Source organism: Oreochromis aureus, linkage group 6 (genome assembly GCF_013358895.1).
Source record: "Oreochromis aureus strain Israel breed Guangdong linkage group 6, ZZ_aureus, whole genome shotgun sequence".
Lineage (NCBI taxonomy): Eukaryota > Metazoa > Chordata > Actinopteri > Cichliformes > Cichlidae > Oreochromis > Oreochromis aureus.
The window spans coordinates 19154982-19171813 of record NC_052947.1 but is presented as its reverse complement, the minus strand read 5'-3'; the positions used below and the strand labels follow the sequence as shown (position 1 = coordinate 19171813).

The following is a 16832-nucleotide window of genomic DNA, read 5'->3' as shown; positions in this document are numbered from 1 at the left end:
GTGTCTCCCTTCAGTGATGCTGCCACAGCATGTTTTCTCCTCTCTGAGCTTTGGGAGATGTCAAAGCAGAGTCAGCCTCCTACGAAAACAGAAAACTTGTTTCTGTGATACCAAGCCTCTTACTGGGTTTGTCATCTCTGGCTTTGTGCCTGGAGTTATCTGGGTGGGATGGCGTCCGTGCACCTGTTCATAACCTCCGCCAACATCAGTGTGCTTGCTTTCAGCTCACATTCGCCCGCGGAAGGAGGTTAAACACAAAACTCTTTGAGAAGAAAACACCTGAACCCCATCAGATTCCAACCAAAGGAACATGTCAGCAGAATATACTGAGAGGTCAAGGAAACATAATCCAGAACAAAGAAGTAATTACGTTTCTCAACCGGAGACTGGGATTGTGGTTGTGTAGTATAACCAATGAATAAATATTTTCTCCCATGCAGGCAGGTAAAGCAGAAAATCTAAAAATATTGTTTTGGTCTTACATTGTATTTAAGCATATGTACAGTGTGTAAGCTATGGATAGCAGAGTGATTCTAAATCCATCAATTAAACTTGCATTTAAGTTTTGCCCGATTATACTGATTTTAGACATCAATCAGGCATTATGACACTGTTTATGACTTCACCTTGACATCTGTTAGTGAAGCAAACGCTGGCCTGTGTGGTCAAGACGAGCTGCTGTAGCTCAAACTGCCAAAAAGGTTCATGCTGGTTCTGATAGAAAAGTGTCAGAATACACAGCGCATCACAGTTTGTTGCATATGGACCTGCATAGCCACAGACGTGCCAGGGTGCCCATGTTCACCCCTGTCAACTCCTGAAAGCACCAACAATGAGTATGTGAGCATCAGACTGAACCACAGAGCAATGGAAGGAGGTGGCCTGGTCTACTGAATCATGTTTTCTTTTATTTCACGTTGATGGCCGGGTGCATTTGCATTGCTTACCAAGGGAATGCCTCATACCATGATGAACTATAGGAAGAAGGCAAACCAGCTGAGGCAGTTTTGATGCTTTGAGTAATGTTCTGCTGGGAAACCTTAGGTCCTACCATCCATGTGGATGATACTTTGACATGGACCTACCTCAGCATTGTTGCAGACCATGGACACCCTTTCATGGGACCAGTATTCCTTGAAGGCTGTGGCCTCCTGTTTCAGGAATGGTTTGACGAGTTTGAGGTGTTGACTTGTTCCCCAGTTTCCCCAGATCTCAGTCCAGTTGAACATCTGTGGGATGTGCTGGACAAAAAAAGTCTGATCTATGGGAACTTAAGGAATCTGTGTCTGAAATCTTGGTGCCAGATACTACAGCACACCTTCAGCGGTCTAGTGGAGTCCATGCCTCAATGGGTCAGGACTGTTTTGGCAGCTAAAGGGAGGCCAACACAATATTAGGCCATAAAGTTATGCCTGATCAGTTATGATGTGTTTTTCTTCTTATTTTAAGAAAACATGACATTCTTAACGAATGTCAATGTGATAACTGTTTGTCTACAACAAGCCAAGGATTAATGAATCCATGTTTCAGCGTTTTTGCCAAGCTTCTTTTTTTTAACTCTAATTTCCTGTAATATGGTTTCAGGTGAATAGATTCAGTCCTTGCTGTCAGTCTTCTACCCATAAAAGATAATTTATGCATGGTTTTCTAATTACTTGGCATAATGCTGTAAAGGACAGTGCCTAACTAATGGCTGAAATGTTGGGTTAGTAATGATAGAGGAGAGTTGAGTTAATGTGTACCTGTCACACTGCTCTGCTTGCTAGCGGATCATTTGGGCTGAGCTAGATGGTAGTTGCAGGCAGTTTCTGTCATACTTGTGATTGCTCCAGCTGGTTTCACTTTATAAGTAAAGTGACTGAGGGACAGAACATCTAGTTGGGATGCATGAGGGGGGAAAAAGTGGAGAAGAAAAAAGATCTCTGTAGATGGGCCCTTCTCAGAGTGAGCTTTGTGTGAATTACATGGTTTGTGATTGGTTTTCTTTTGTAAGTTAGGGCTTGGATAAGACCTTTGAGTCTTCTGTGTCACAATTGCTATATTTTATTTGACCAAGCTTTATTCAGGCACAGTGGTTGTATTCACTACCCTTTATGTTATTATTCCTTAGCTAGCAACCCTGGCATCACGTCGTGATGTACTTGTGAAACTATTCATTCAAGCAGAGGGCCCAACCTCAACCCTCCTGTTTGATACATAAGCCTCTGTATTCAATATAAGATGGTTGTTACAGAGCAGAGGTAGAGCTTTAAATAGGAATCTGAAACCTTTTGTTGTCATTAAACATCAGATGTTTGATTAAATTAGAATGTATGTATTAATAAATGTATATGTAGAAGAAAGGTCGAATGAAAAATACACTGTTTATTCTATTCTACAGGGTTACATATCAGGATATAATAAAAAATGCCTTAAAATGTGGTAAATACACCCGAGACACAAACCAAAGCAAAAAAAAGCAGAAGCAGTGTGTAAAAAATTAAGTACACCCCTTGATTTAGTGGCTTGTAGAACCATCTTTAGCAGCAATAACTTGAAGTAATGGTTTTTAGACTTTATCAGACTCACAGTGAGAGTGTGAGAGTCTCAAAGTGTTGCTTCAGCACATTGAGATTTGTGGGCATTTGTTTATGTGCAGCCCTCTTAAGGTCCCACCACAGCATTTCAGTCAGACTGAGGTCTAAACTTTGACTTTTGACATTGATTGTTTTCTTTTTCAGCCATTCTTGTGTAGATTTGCCACTGTGAGTGGGATTATTGATGCATTTCAGGACTGCCAGTCATCACATTTGACTCTAGAATACTTTGGTATATATAGAGGAGTTCAATAAACTGCTTGACTCGACGTGTTATGGGTGTTTTTGTTGCATAGTTTATAGTTTGGCCACCACTCTGCAGCATCCCTGCTGGAAACACATGTTTGGAAAGTAACCAGTGCGAGCAGAGTCAGGCAGACTGTAAACAAGCATTTAACTACATATAGCATGTTTTGTGTGTCTGAAAAAGAAATTTTCCAATATATCGAAATATTGTTGTTGTTGTTTTTTTAAATCACCAAATTGTAATCAATCTTGAAAATCCTGTGTCACTCTAGTTCTATCTCCTGTGTAGCTTTTGAGTTAGACACGTAACTATGAGATGACTTAACTTTAAGTCTATAAAATCATTTTTTAGAAGGAACACACAAACCTTTTGCACTCCAGGTATATTTTATTGTTTTCTGATGGATTTCTCATGCAGTATTAACAACTTTGAGTACAAAGTCTTTAAATTACCTTTAATTTATGCTACTACAACTACATCAACAACTACTGAAAGTTCACGTTGAACATTTTGGACTCTGGATATTTAGCAAAACACAAGATTCAATCGTAAACACCCTTTTTGACAAAACTGGTAGCCACGAGTGTGACAATAATAATTCATGTTTTCATGTCAACAGCTAATTATTATTTTAGTGTGTAAAAGAGGCCCTTGTAGTAGTGATAAACGTGCATAAAATCAGAGCCTGCAGTTCTTCTCTCTGCTAGTGAATGCGAATATTGCTTCATGTGTGCTATGTTTGCAGAATTTTGCTTTCAGGCCTTCTTTCATTGAGACTTTGGAGACTTTTTCATTTATATTCTTTAGTTCTTCATTCAGACATAAAAATAGTAATGGAGAGAGCCACTGGCTGACATGATTTTACAGTTGGCAATGAGAATTGCCTTGTCAATGCAAGGAAAGTGTAACCAAACCTTTGGCGTGTCATGGTCATGGTAAAAGCAGGGTTTTTTTCTGTCTGTGTCTGTGCTAAACGCCACCTTGCACGTCCCTCACAGGGTCAGAGAGGTAGCGAGAGAGGCATCATAGGTTAATGCCTTAGTCTTATTGCAAATTAGAAACAGAGTCGATAAGATAAAATGCCAATGTGTTCATGTTATTGCTGTTAAGGGGATTCTCTAGTGAGCTGAGCACCTCACAAACATGAGGCATGCACAGTCGTAAAGTGGTGAGAGCCTGAGAGTTAACGTGACTGTATGCAGTCACACTCGTATCATGTTGAAACCAGTACTAGGTCTGACCTGGTGAGATTTCCATCAAGACTTTTGTGGGAAAGTGAAGTGCTAAGTGAAGTGCGTCTTCAGACTTGAAGCACACGGGCTGTCGGATTAATGGAAAGGACTGTCAAAATGGGTCAAGCTTGTCTTATCAGCTTTATCAGTAAAGATAAGCTAGTGATGTTTTAAAGCTCCCGTGTCCTGCATCTTTCACATCAAACATTACACACGGTTAATCTGCACTGCATTTTTGTATCTCTGGCATACCTAGTGACGTCCCAGACATCCATTCCTGCACCGTCAAATCTTATCACGCTTTGCATGTTAAATTAAAATTAAAATCTAGTTCTGTCCACAGCCTTCAGAAACCTTCCATTTTAAGGCCTTTTTGGAGTTGAGCTGTGCATATATAGAAATATCTGTAGCTGTGTAAATTACCCATCCAAACGAAGAGCAGTTTTCTCAGTATCCTGCCGATGTTTCTCTGTATTCACTTAGTGTATTGTGCTCTCCCTATAACTGTGATCAGCTCAGTAACAGCCAGTGCGAGAGGCTGAATGACTCCTTTGTGAAATTTCCCATTTGTGGCAGAATGAATTTTTTTTTTCCCACCGTCTCTCCTCTCCTGTTATTGTATATGAAGCAGCGTGAGCTAGGTATGAGTATAGGAGTATTTTTATTTTGCTATACCAGTCGTCTGATTATGAGGGTGTGACTCAGGGGTAAATGAAACACTCATCACTCTAGATTTATGGACCAGAGATGGTGTCCTCACAGCGTGTCAACGGCTCACTGCCGACGTGACGTGCTGGAAAACGGAAGATGCAGGAGACTGCAGTGCGCTTTGAGTTAATGAGGTACATACTGCTCGCACAGCAGCAGAAAACTCTGCCACCAACGAGGGGACATTTGATTTTGGCTGGAAGGTCCGCTTTTTATGATGTTGAAAGATTGTTCGCGGTCCCAGTTGGCCAGAAACATGCTGATGAGAGAGTGGAGGCCTTTTCATCTGTGTGCTATAACCATTACCTGAAATAGCTGGCTGTAAATCATAATTTGAGCAGTTGCGGGAAAAGCCTGTTTGTTCCCTGACAGCAGAAAGAAAGACGACATTACAATAATGAAAAATGTGCTTTATTCAAAAGTCTTGTGTTTATTGTAAACAGCTAATGTTGACTCAGATCAACTAAGCTATAAAGAAGGCTTTTGTAATCCTCACAAAATTTAATTCATGTTTGATAGCTGTCGTCTCCGGGAGCGTAAAAACAAAAAAATCCCTTAATTGTTTTTTGGGGGGGGTTTTGGATGAATTTGCTGTTAAAGTCTATTTTTTCCCACTTTATGCTCAAATGAAATGAGTGTTTTGGTTTTTGTGTTTTTGCAGGGAAAATGTCAAATATCCGTGCAGTCAGGAAGATGCAACAGCTGAATAACTTGGTTGCCAGGGTTACAGAGCTCGCCAGGCCAGGATACACCATCGTGGATTTCTGCAGCGGAACGGTACGAGTATTCATCCATCAGTCCGGCTCTGCATGCATATTTATCACTATACCTGACCACGGCTGCATTCGATAGATGCTCCATTAGGGACCAGCTGAAAGGAACCAGCCCTCACTCCCTCGCGTTTTTCTTCCCTTTTTAAACGCCTTTTGTTGCTGGCCGGTGCACACAAGCAGACTGGTAATTGTGCTAATGAAAATGCAGGCTCGGAGCAGTCGCGCAGCATGGGTCAGGGCTGGAAAGGGCGACACTAATCATAACTCTGTCGATGCCCTCTTTGATGCTGCTGTTTTCTTTTCATGCGTTTTCATATTTTTATTCTTTGTGCTCTTTCTCAGGGCCACGTAGGGATTGTTCTTGCTCACACACTTCCAGACTGCCAGGTAACGTGTATGGAGATGTGTGTGTGTGTGTGTGTGTGTGTGTGTGTGTGTGTGTGTGTGTGTGTGTGTGTGTGTGTGTGTGTGTGTGTCTCTGTTTGTTAGCTGTGTGTTAAGTGGATGATCTGATATCGTCGTGTTGGTGTTGTTCCCAGATCATCATGAAAATGTTGTTCCAGGTTCAACATTGCAAGTGACCAATCACATTGTTGTGACGTCATTCTTTTGCGCGCCAAGCCATTCGTGCATTTATGAAATTCCAATGTTGCAAGGACAATATCAATTCTGCTTACCGTTTATTAAAGGTTTAGGGTCCGTTGATCGGCGGACAGAGGCGGTTTCTCGCAGCTTAAGTACAGTTTTTTGTTTTACGGCGGTTTTTCCCGAAGTCGCAAAAGTATGACGTCACAACATTCTGATTGGTCACTTGCAATGTTGATCCTGGAACAACATTTTCATGATGATCTGGGAACAACACCAACACGACGATATCAGATCATGCGTGTTAAGTAGAGTTCGTGTGTGGAATGTGGTGACTTTTGGCAGGTATTTTTAAAAATGTTAGGAATGGGAATCGATATCGATTACATTATCGATATCACTTACCAATTTGACTCCTTATCGATTCTGTGTTATTGATTCTCATTAGGATCTCGTTAGGATTATAATTAAAAAAACAACAACGTGCAGTTTTGATGGTGCCAATTTTATCATGTGCAGCAAATGATCCTATTGAAATTCAGGACACACTCGAGTCGCTGCTTGATGACATTCATTTAATTTCGCCTCAGTCATTTTACTCTCTTATTAATATTAATTTCAATTTTAGTTCAATTTTAATGATAAAGTGCCAAATAATAACAACAGTTGCCTCAAGGCACTTTATATTGTAAGGTAAAGATCGTAGAGTAGCAGAGAAAACCCGAACAATCAGACAACGCCTTATGAGCAAGCACTTTATGACAGTGTGAAGGAAAAACTCCAGCAGGACCAGGTTCAGGGAGGAGCAGCCATCCACTATGACTGGTCGGGGGGGAGGGGAGGAAGACACGTCAGAAGACACAAGATCAACCAGGTAGCCCCTCAGGCAGCTGCCCAGCTGGGAAAAGCCTGGGCTGGCTGTGTGCACTGGGGGCTACTGAGCCCTTGGAGCCCATATGGGCCTGACGAATGCAAAGCTTTCCAGAAGCTCCAGAAGAAGTCGACCAGCACATGCAGCAGGGAAACACCCGGTCCTGAGTGGACCACTTCACTGCCTTGATGAAAAGGGTAGCTAAACATCTGCGAGGCTCTGATCCAGCCTCTGAGACAAGCAGAATAGTATTCCAAGGAATTGAACTACTGAAAGAAGCGGGAGCTTTACGAGAACCCGCTCCCGCTTCTTGATTCCCATCCCTATCTGTTATAGACAATCAGTAACGATGAAGTGTTATTATTCCTAATAATTAAATGCATCTCTATGAAAATTCTTTAGTTTTTCACAAAGGATATGGTTTGTTTAAGAATTTTTAATATTTGTGATGTGTTTTAATATTGTTAAGGATTTGTAGACTGATAAGTTTAAATGCATTTGTGCTTGTTTCAGGGTTGTTGTTTTTTTTAAAGAAGCAGCTACTTACAGTGGGAATTTCTCTGTCATTGCTTAAGGTCATCCTCATAGAGAACAAAGAAGAGTCCTTGGTCAGGGCTCAGAGTCGCAGTGCTGAGCTCGGTCTGAAAAATATTGGCTTCATTCAGGCCAATCTGGATTACTTCACTGGACCTTTTCACATCGGGGTGAGCATAGCAAGTTACAAAATTAGTTTTTGCACCAAATATTTAATTTATTTGCATGATGATCCAAAGAGTCTGTAGACAGTGTGGTAAACACTTCAGTGAAAAACAGAAACCAAAAATGCAGCAAGCGCATGTGATGTCAAATCTATTTGTCATGGTAAAAGTCACTAAATTACATCAGAGCCATGAAATTAAACCCATTAAGAGCAGTTATTTTATTATCTGTTCTGCAATTTTACGGTATTATAAATTGTAATTACTGTAATATTGTAATCACAGTATCATGAATCATAATGGGGGTTTTCAAAATACCTGTTAAAGCTAATTGTTTTTCTCACAGCTTAGCTTTCTAAGAGAGTCTTAAAAATTGGGAAAATTTAATCAGTAATAACATTTGGGATAGAAACTCTTCTCTTATAGAAATATAGAAAATCAATGCACAGATAATTGTCCCACTGCTTCTCTTGTTGCACTATCCTGCAAAGGAAATGTGTTATTCTGTCTTTGACTGAATTAAAAATTCAAACATTTTAATTATGCAATAACTGACAAAACTGTAGCATCAAAACAATTGTTGTTATTTGACTTTTTGACAAAATGTGCATACGTGCAGTGCTGTGCAAAAGTCATGAGCCAGCCCTCACGTTAATATGTTTTCCTTCCACGGAGCCAGACTTTTTTGTAATTTTTTAAAGTGGTTTTGAGCAATAACTCTCCAGGATTTTTGAAGGTCTTTCAAACTTTCTTTTTGGTGACACTGGCTGCTATTCACTCATTTTTAGTCCACTGTTTGTATCTGATCATTTTCAGAGAAATTCATTTTTTCTAGAAGGCCAAAAAAACAACTCTCTGCAGCAGATGAACAGTATCTAAAAGCGATGTCCTTAAAAAATGAGCTGAAAAAAATGCAGCATTGACCTGATACAAGACCTTAAAGATGCATCTGGCCTATAGGTTCATCCATTTACTATTGACTAAAGGCTCATCAGAAATGGTCTCAGTGGAAGGGTGGAGGTCAAGGAAGGGAAACAAGGAGGAAAAGCTGAGGTGTGGAACAAAAGGGAGCCAACATCCATAGAAGAGCTTTGAATGTTCTTCAACCTGGAGAACTATTCCCGATTAGAGATTATGTAAAGAAATTATAAGAAAGCTGCCTACTAAGACAGTTCAGACTGTGTTGAAGAATTAAAATGGTCATACCAAATGCTGACACTCAAACTCAAGAGTGTGCACATATGAATTGTGCACACTCTTTTTTGTCTTATTTTACTGTATTTCCATGTATGTTTACATGTGTCAGTAAATTGCTGCACTCACTTCCCATTTTCCTATCTAAATATAGAGAAATGAGGGGTAGCTCAAGACTTTTGCACAGTACTGTACATTGACAGGGGTACGACGTGACCTTTTCTTTGGAGGAGAATGTATTAGTTCCCTACTGATGGACTGAAATTGAAACATAAGAAGGATTAACGCTGCATAAACAAAGTGCGATTTCCCACTTTGCCACAATCACATCTTCGTATTAAGGTGTCTGATCGCTGTATTTTTAGCGCATCACATGGAGAAATGTGTCATTCATCTCTTCACTGAGCTTGAAAATGTCAACTTGAAATTATTTTTGTTAGAGCAACCAAAATAACTGTTCATTTCCTAAAGTGGAGCTTTTAATCAGAACAGGGTACGTCTGTGCTCCCTGTCTGATTATCTGGACGCCAAAAGGTAGTTTCACCCAGGCAATTTAGGACTTTGAGTTTTGAGATCTCTTCAGTGAGGACTGGTAATTTCTTGCTTTTCTTTCTTTGTTCTCATTTTCTGTATCCAACAATGCTTTTCATTTGCTTTATACTCTGAGTTTCACTGAAGGAATCATATTTGGAAGGGAAACTATAATCATTGGAAAGTGTTTTCTGCCAATTCAATTTAATTTATGTTTCTTATACAAGAATCTTGACCTGCAATATCTCCTTTTGAATTCCTAATGGACACTGCATTTGTCCAACTTGTGTTTAAGCCTAAAGATTAAACACAGTAAATGTTTTAAGTAAAACTAAATATTTAACTGGCTGTCAAACTTTATGCTAAATGGGGGTTAAAACAAACACAAAAAACTCATTACTGAGGAGGACTCTCCACCAAAACCCTTGTCAGTCCTATTTAACACCCACCTCCATCTGCAGAGCTCTTGACTTCTCGATGCAATAATTATCAATTTAGCGCAAATAGGTACTTATCTGTGGACGTGCACTGGATGTTTGAATTTTTCAAACAAGCAAAACAAAAGCACACAAGTTCAAACTTTTCTTCTTCTTGCCTTATTTAGGCTCTCTGAGCAGTCTGAGCTAGATCAGTGATCTGTCTTACTCTTCTGTGTTAAAGCTCTGTGGTCGCAGCTGTCAGAAAAACCAGCTGTTCTTGTAGCCTCACTTTAACTTCCACTGAGACAAATAGAAAAATATATGTACCTCCTGTAATTAGAAGTAGCTTTTGTTCCAGCATCCTCACTCCACTGAGACTCGTTCCACTTGGCAAGAAACAAACAGCACAGATTATTCATCTGCTTGATATCTGAGTGTCTTTTGCAGGGAGCCTGAATCTTTCCTCACACACACGCACAGATTCATTTCACCCGATGCATTAATTTACAATATATTTATGCATAGAACCATTTTTATGTTTGTAATTTTCTGCCCCGCTTGAGTTTCTTACCGTGGCTGAGCTTCTTCCTGTATGACAAAGCAATTACTACCTGTTGGAGCCACATATCACATCAGTTTTAATCCTGCTATGTATAATACATGGTCCCATTTTTAGGCACACTCACTTAATCAGGCTAATTAAGTTGAGGTGTCCCTGATGTTAGTCAGTGTCTGCTCATTTTAACTGAAGACTTCATGGCCTCGGTGTTGAACTTAAACCAACCTCTATGACGTGTCTTATCAGACGTTCTTCAGTCTATAGACTTCAGAGGCATGAAAAGTTGTGGAGCTTGAAGCGGGTTTTAATTTTATTGGATGCAAGTCCGTTATTGGTTCTGCTAAAGAGTCTGATTGTTTGCAATTGATTCTTTCATTTGCCTCTATGTTTGCGTGTAGAAAAATGCACTAGCTGGTCTTACTTTGAGCTTCATGTAAAAAATCGGTATTGATTAAGTGCCAAGTGTCTTTATCTGGTGCAGCTCTAATACTAATGGTGTTTTAGGACTATTTTCTACTCTCCTTATAATCTTGGGTGTTTGCAAAAGAGTGAGTTAAGATTGAGTTTGATCGCCTCAGGTAAAAGGCATCATTACATCCACCTTTGAGGGGAAAACAACTCTTTGGTTCTGTGTAATCATACTTAGTATAGGCTGGTTGACACATCTAAGCATTCATTTGTCCACATGTAATAAAATTAGTGAAACAGACAAACCTGAATATTTAAAACTCCACCATATTGAGAAAAAGCTCCCAAAACTATTGCACAGGCTTGCAGCACAATTTTGCAAATGCGTATGATGTTGATTAAGTATTAATTAGCTGTATTGCAGGAACTTGTTCCGTCTCAGGCCCAGATAGACCTGGAGAGGGATACAATTACTGGAATAAGAGTGAATAATGAAACCTCATTATTTCTGTGATGCGATTGTTGAGAGAATACTGCAGCCAGAAACAGCTTTTTCTCTCCAGAAATGATAGCTCAGTATGAACATAGTTTTACTTGTGCGCATTAATTTAGGGTTTCTTCTTCCAGACTGTGTCCTGAGGCAAAGCTCAGCAGGATATGCATGTAATTCGGTAGGACTGTGAGATTTAAATTGGCCTTGTGTACATTTTCACCTTTCATTATGCATTTCTAATCAGCTGCACTCAGAATGTGAACATGTTAAGTTGGGTCCGTGCTTTGTCAATACCACAGTTATAAAGCAGAGATGACTGTGTCATCAGAACTTGTAAATACAGCATTAGTTATGAAGACATATCACAATGTGTTTCATTTCAGTTGTGTTTTTTTTTTTTTTTAATTGATTGGCTTTGTGTTTGCAGTAAATGGAGGCTAAAGGTTATAAAATGTAATTAGGATTTACTACAGCATGACTAATGTACAACATTAAGAAGCCGGGAATGAGTGATAGTGTTACTTTGGTAATTATTTTTGCCTTAGATGTGAGGAGGTGTAACATCATGTAATTTCTGATAGCAACCCTTCCTCCTAATCATCAGTCTAAAACATGCTGTTAAGAAAAGCATAAAGCTTTTTCCCTGACGGCATGAATAAAATGGAAGATTAGCTGTCAAATGGATACAAGGTAATGGATGTAATTGAAGTTATTCTTTTAAATTGCAGAGTCTCATTTAATGGGTTCACGTTTAAATCGATACAGATCTTTATGGGCGTGAATCTTTTTTTAATCAAACACCCAAAAGTTCAGTTTCTAGAAAAACTTAGAGCCGCTGTAAGAAATCTACTCTCTGTTCAAAACTTTCTCTGACCTTATGGGTGGGTGGAGGTTTGGCTCAGAGTGTCTGTATGTTCTGCTCTTTGTGTGTGGTGGTGCCGACAGTTCTGGCTCAATTCTGTCCTGATCAGCTCTGACCTTCTGCTTTGTGGCACTGCTGTCAAGGCAACATGCAGTTAATTCAGACTCACAGACGCCAAGTGACAACTTCTTGGAAAACACAAATAGACTTTGGAGCTCGCTGCTTGAGTTGAATGGGGTTCATTCCAGAGAGTTCAGGAGCTATTGGGACATCAGGCTGTTTAAAATGTATTTTATTTGGGCCATTAACATGGCATGTGGTTTGTCACTGTACATATGAGAGGAAGTTATGTCACCTCTAAACTCTGGATATTGAACTCGTCCTTGAGAAATCATAATCTATTTTTGCAGATGGACAGGGCCAGGAATGATGGATATTGGGTCTCTTAGTACCATTCTGCAATCCAATATATAACCACACCATTACTAATGCATAGCTAGGTGTTCATCACCACGCACAGTTTACCCTGTCAATAGGAATCCTGATGCATCCGTGCCTGCACTCTAAAAGCACTGATATATTTTGTTTGCTGCTACTCCCGGCGTCTGCACCTTTGAGAGCATAGATTTATTTAATAGCAGTGGCCATTATGAAGTAATCAATGGAATTGAGTGCATGCTCTCAGTTTTGGTTTTTGCTTTTGGAAATCTGAGGCTTTCAAGATCACTTTGTTGGTGAAAGTAACACTTTTTGTGTTTTCTTTCTTTTTCTGTTTTAATGCAGGTCGCCCTTCATGCATGTGGCGTTGCAACAGATATGGTAATGGAGCATTGCATCCATGCCGGAGCCGCCTTTGTTATTAGTCCTTGCTGCTACGGCTTCATCCAGAATGCTGTGAAGTTCAGCTTCCCCAAGAGGTGTGTGTTTGCTTACAGCATCTGAGTCCAGTGTCACCTCCGTGGGTTACCGCTTTTTAAAATGTTGTTCTAACCATGTTTTCTTGTTAGATAAATGCTGCTTCCCTTCGTTCCTGTTCCCTCGCCTTTCAGTCTTCATGACTCAGTTTCTCCATTAGTTTCTCATCTCGTCGTCACTCACAAACACACAGTCTATATCTCTTAACTACATTCTGTTTGCCTCCTTTGACTGCTCATAACCATTTGCAAATTCAGGGCAGCAGCATCGCATCACCTTCTCGAGATCGTCCGCCGGTCACATTGTCTTGTTATATGAGCTGAGAATCTGGTTCTTAATTTAGACACTGGAAGGAATGTGCCAGACAGAAAGGCTGGCTGGAAAATTTAGGACGAAATGTCAGCGATGACTTTATTATGTGGCATATGAGGAAATTAACCATTTAATCCAAACGTCTGGTGATCATGCAAGCCGTGACATGGTGGGGTTTAAATACAGATGGAAAACAGGGTGGAGGGAGAAGCTGTTGATTCTGTTGCTATGCTCACTAATGGTACATAAGATGCAGCAGTTTGCTACTAAAACAACTTTTGGTGACTGATTGCTACAAAACAAGGCTGTTATGTAAAGTTGCTGTTGTAGCAACAAGTCAGGTCACCAGCAAGTGAAGCTGGAGATTATATTTGTTTTGTTGTTAGGCCAAGTCTGTTCAAGTCTTCAGGTTGGCGAAATTATAGTGTAGAGTGTTTACAGATTCTATCATTTGCTCTTCTGCTTTATTCGTTGTCCAGTGTCCATCCGCTTTAAATCTTGTTTAAACGTTGCACGATAAATCATCAGATTTGTTTGCAGCTGCTCTAAAATGGCAAGCAAAAAAGAAAAAATGATGCCCTGTTCCTTGACCTATAATACAGCTATCAGGATATCAGATTTTCAGGTGCTCAGCTGGAGCGCACTTACCTCCTGCTCTATATGCAAAGTCTTTCTTGCCCTTAATGCACTCTTCAGTCTTCCATAGTGAGTAAGGCTTCCTTGATATAGCCTCAAAACCACGTGTGATATTTCAAGGAAATTTGCAATAATGATATTTCTGATGATATTAATTAAATACTGAACAGTGTTGTATTGGTGACTGTAGCTTGCAGGCAGCATTTATTGACGCAAACAAAATGAAGGGCATTTGCTGTCCTTCTTTTCCAGTGAGCTGCTTTCATTGATGACACACTGTCTAATTCAATGTGTCAGTCTATTGGTATAAGGGGCTACAAGACGGAGCATTATAGCGTAATAGTAATGTGCTTTTGTTGGAAGTTTGAAGTTAAAGTATAAGATAAGTGCATGACTATTGAGCTTTACCATGAAATAATAATATAATGTAATATAACCTTTGAAATCTTCTGAAACCTGCAAAATATTGTTACATAATAACATTTAAATAGAGACATATTTTATTAAGTTGAGTTTTTTGACCAGCTGCCTAAACCTGCCTAGTCCTTTACCTTCATGTGACTGCATCAAGGACTTCCGTCCACTGTTTGCTCTTCTTGAGTCATTTTTTTAACGTTTAGTTTGCACATGGTCAGCTGCTAGCATCTCCTCCTTTTGTGTTTTTGTACCCTGCTTGTGCTTGACATTGTATTTATGACTGAAGTGGTGAAACGAGTTTGTTGTTTCCACTTTTAGCGGGTGAAGCAGTTCTTTATTGGGCGTCTGACATGCTGCTCTCGGCCTTTTTTTAATATATCATGTAAAATTGTATTCCAGTGTTATCTTGGATGCTATTGTCTGATGATGGCACGGCCCTGTTCCATAGCAACATAGCATTTCGTCCTGTGTGTTGTTGTGTCACTTTATATTTTGAAGAGAATCGTACAAGAATCACAGGCTGCCAACCGAGTGTTGTCTCTGTGTTTACTGTGATTCACACGAAGCTTCTTCAAATCTCTCAATTCATTATAGCACTCTTTCTTAAAATAGCTATCATGTGAGGGATGAGCAGCATATTCTTATGTAGGTTTTCATTAACATAACCTATTGTATCCAGGAATGCCAACTGATAATGCCACAGACGACTGTAAATACGCAGGTTTTCCATTTTGCTTTTATCTCACGCACAAAGATGCACAGACAGGAGTAGGCAGGAGATGCAGCGCACATACTTGTAGATGGTATCACCATTAGTGATATAAAAGGAAATGTAGCAATGGATCAGGAAAAGGCAAGGTAGAACAAGTCTGCAAGCTAGGATGCAATCAGCGTGGTTTTTAAAATATTTACAAAACATTTTACACTTGATTTATGGGGAAGGAAATTCATTAAATCTTAATAAGCACTCTAAGTGTTTTGAATTTTATCAGATGTAAATATAAGTACTTAGAAGGCACAGTTCCTCCTTTTAAATAATCTGTTGGATGTTGCTAATTATTTTGGAAATATTGCTATCATGATTATTTTGCAGTAAACTCTGGTTTTAGACCACTCGTTAAAGTTTCTAGGTTGCTCTCTTATGCACTGTTTAACAACACAATTACGTGCTCTTCCCACGCTCTGCCTGGATTTTCCTCCTCCTGCCAAGAAAGATGCTTCATTTTGTAAAACTGACTCTACAGTCTTTAAATTGACTGTTCTTGTTCTCCACTTCCTCCCCAATGTAAGTTGGGATATGCAGATAATAAGTCCAATATTTTTTATGTTTTTAATCGTCACTAACCAAATGAAGATATTTGCACGACGTTGCTGTTGTTGGAGTTCAAGGAATTTGCACTGATGTAGAGCAACGATTAAACGGTTGACTCCTGCTATGTAATCTTCAGTGTACGACATAAATATTTGACATTTTTCTCATTTCCCATGACATTTCAACCCTCCCAAGTCCTCATGAAATATTAAAGAATGACACTAAAAATGACTTTGCAGCTGTGATAGATAACAAGAAGCTTTGTTTCTCCAGGGTATAATGTGAGGAGGACTAGCCCACCTGACTCTGTCAATCTTCATCTTGCTACTTTTAGAGTTTTGCCCTCAGGTCGTGTTCCAGGTACTCGTGGATATTTTGCAGGTGAAGACATTCCAAGCAGTCAGTGGGTTTATGAGCTGTGAAGCTCTAAACTGCCCATTTCATTAATGCCATGAAAGTTTGTGCTAAACTTTTCTCCATGTGACCGGACTGGCCCCTAACCCTTGAACTGTTTCATGTTGATTTTTAATTAGCATGAACCAAACCATGTTTAACCATCTCAAACAAACTTTACTCCCATGTCAAAACAAAAGTAATGAAAGTCCTTCTTTCTCTGTTTTGGAGATTATGCACATGGTTTTTGTTTGGTTTAGGATTTTGATTTTGTTGCATATTCATCTTGTTTGTATAGAACTTTTCCATTAATTTTTTTTCTCTCAGCAAACTTATTTGTGTTTCCTTTTTTTTCTTTTCTTTTACAGCAAAAGGTTCCAAGATACTCTCACATCTAAGGTATGATTTTAAATATGATTAATTCTCTTTATTGTGTTTAATACAGATTACAGATTTACAGCAACTTTTTACAAGGAAAGTGTCAGATGCAGGTCATGTGAAAAACAATGTTTTCACAGGACTCTGTGCACATATTACACTGTGTCCTTATTTATATGAGAAAAAGCAGACCCAAAATGAAAGAAGCACTATGTGAAAAATTAAGTATGATTTAGTAGCTTGTAGAACCACCTTTAGTGGCAATAACTTGAAGTAATCGTTGTCTTTATGGCTTTATCAGTGTCTCACATTG

General features: G+C 39.4%; 1 protein-coding gene across 1 annotated transcript in view; it reads left to right on the top strand.

Moving 5' to 3' along the window:
• The window catches only part of gstcd (glutathione S-transferase, C-terminal domain containing), a 51452-nt gene that overhangs the window by 26351 nt on the left and 8269 nt on the right, over nucleotides 1–16832 (top strand). The window contains exons 6-10 of the mRNA XM_031752230.2: nucleotides 5425–5540; nucleotides 5879–5923; nucleotides 7568–7696; nucleotides 12940–13073; nucleotides 16510–16540. Coding sequence (XP_031608090.1) covers nucleotides 5425–5540; nucleotides 5879–5923; nucleotides 7568–7696; nucleotides 12940–13073; nucleotides 16510–16540 — 455 coding nt within the window. The remainder of the gene's footprint in view (nucleotides 1–5424; nucleotides 5541–5878; nucleotides 5924–7567; nucleotides 7697–12939; nucleotides 13074–16509; nucleotides 16541–16832) is intronic.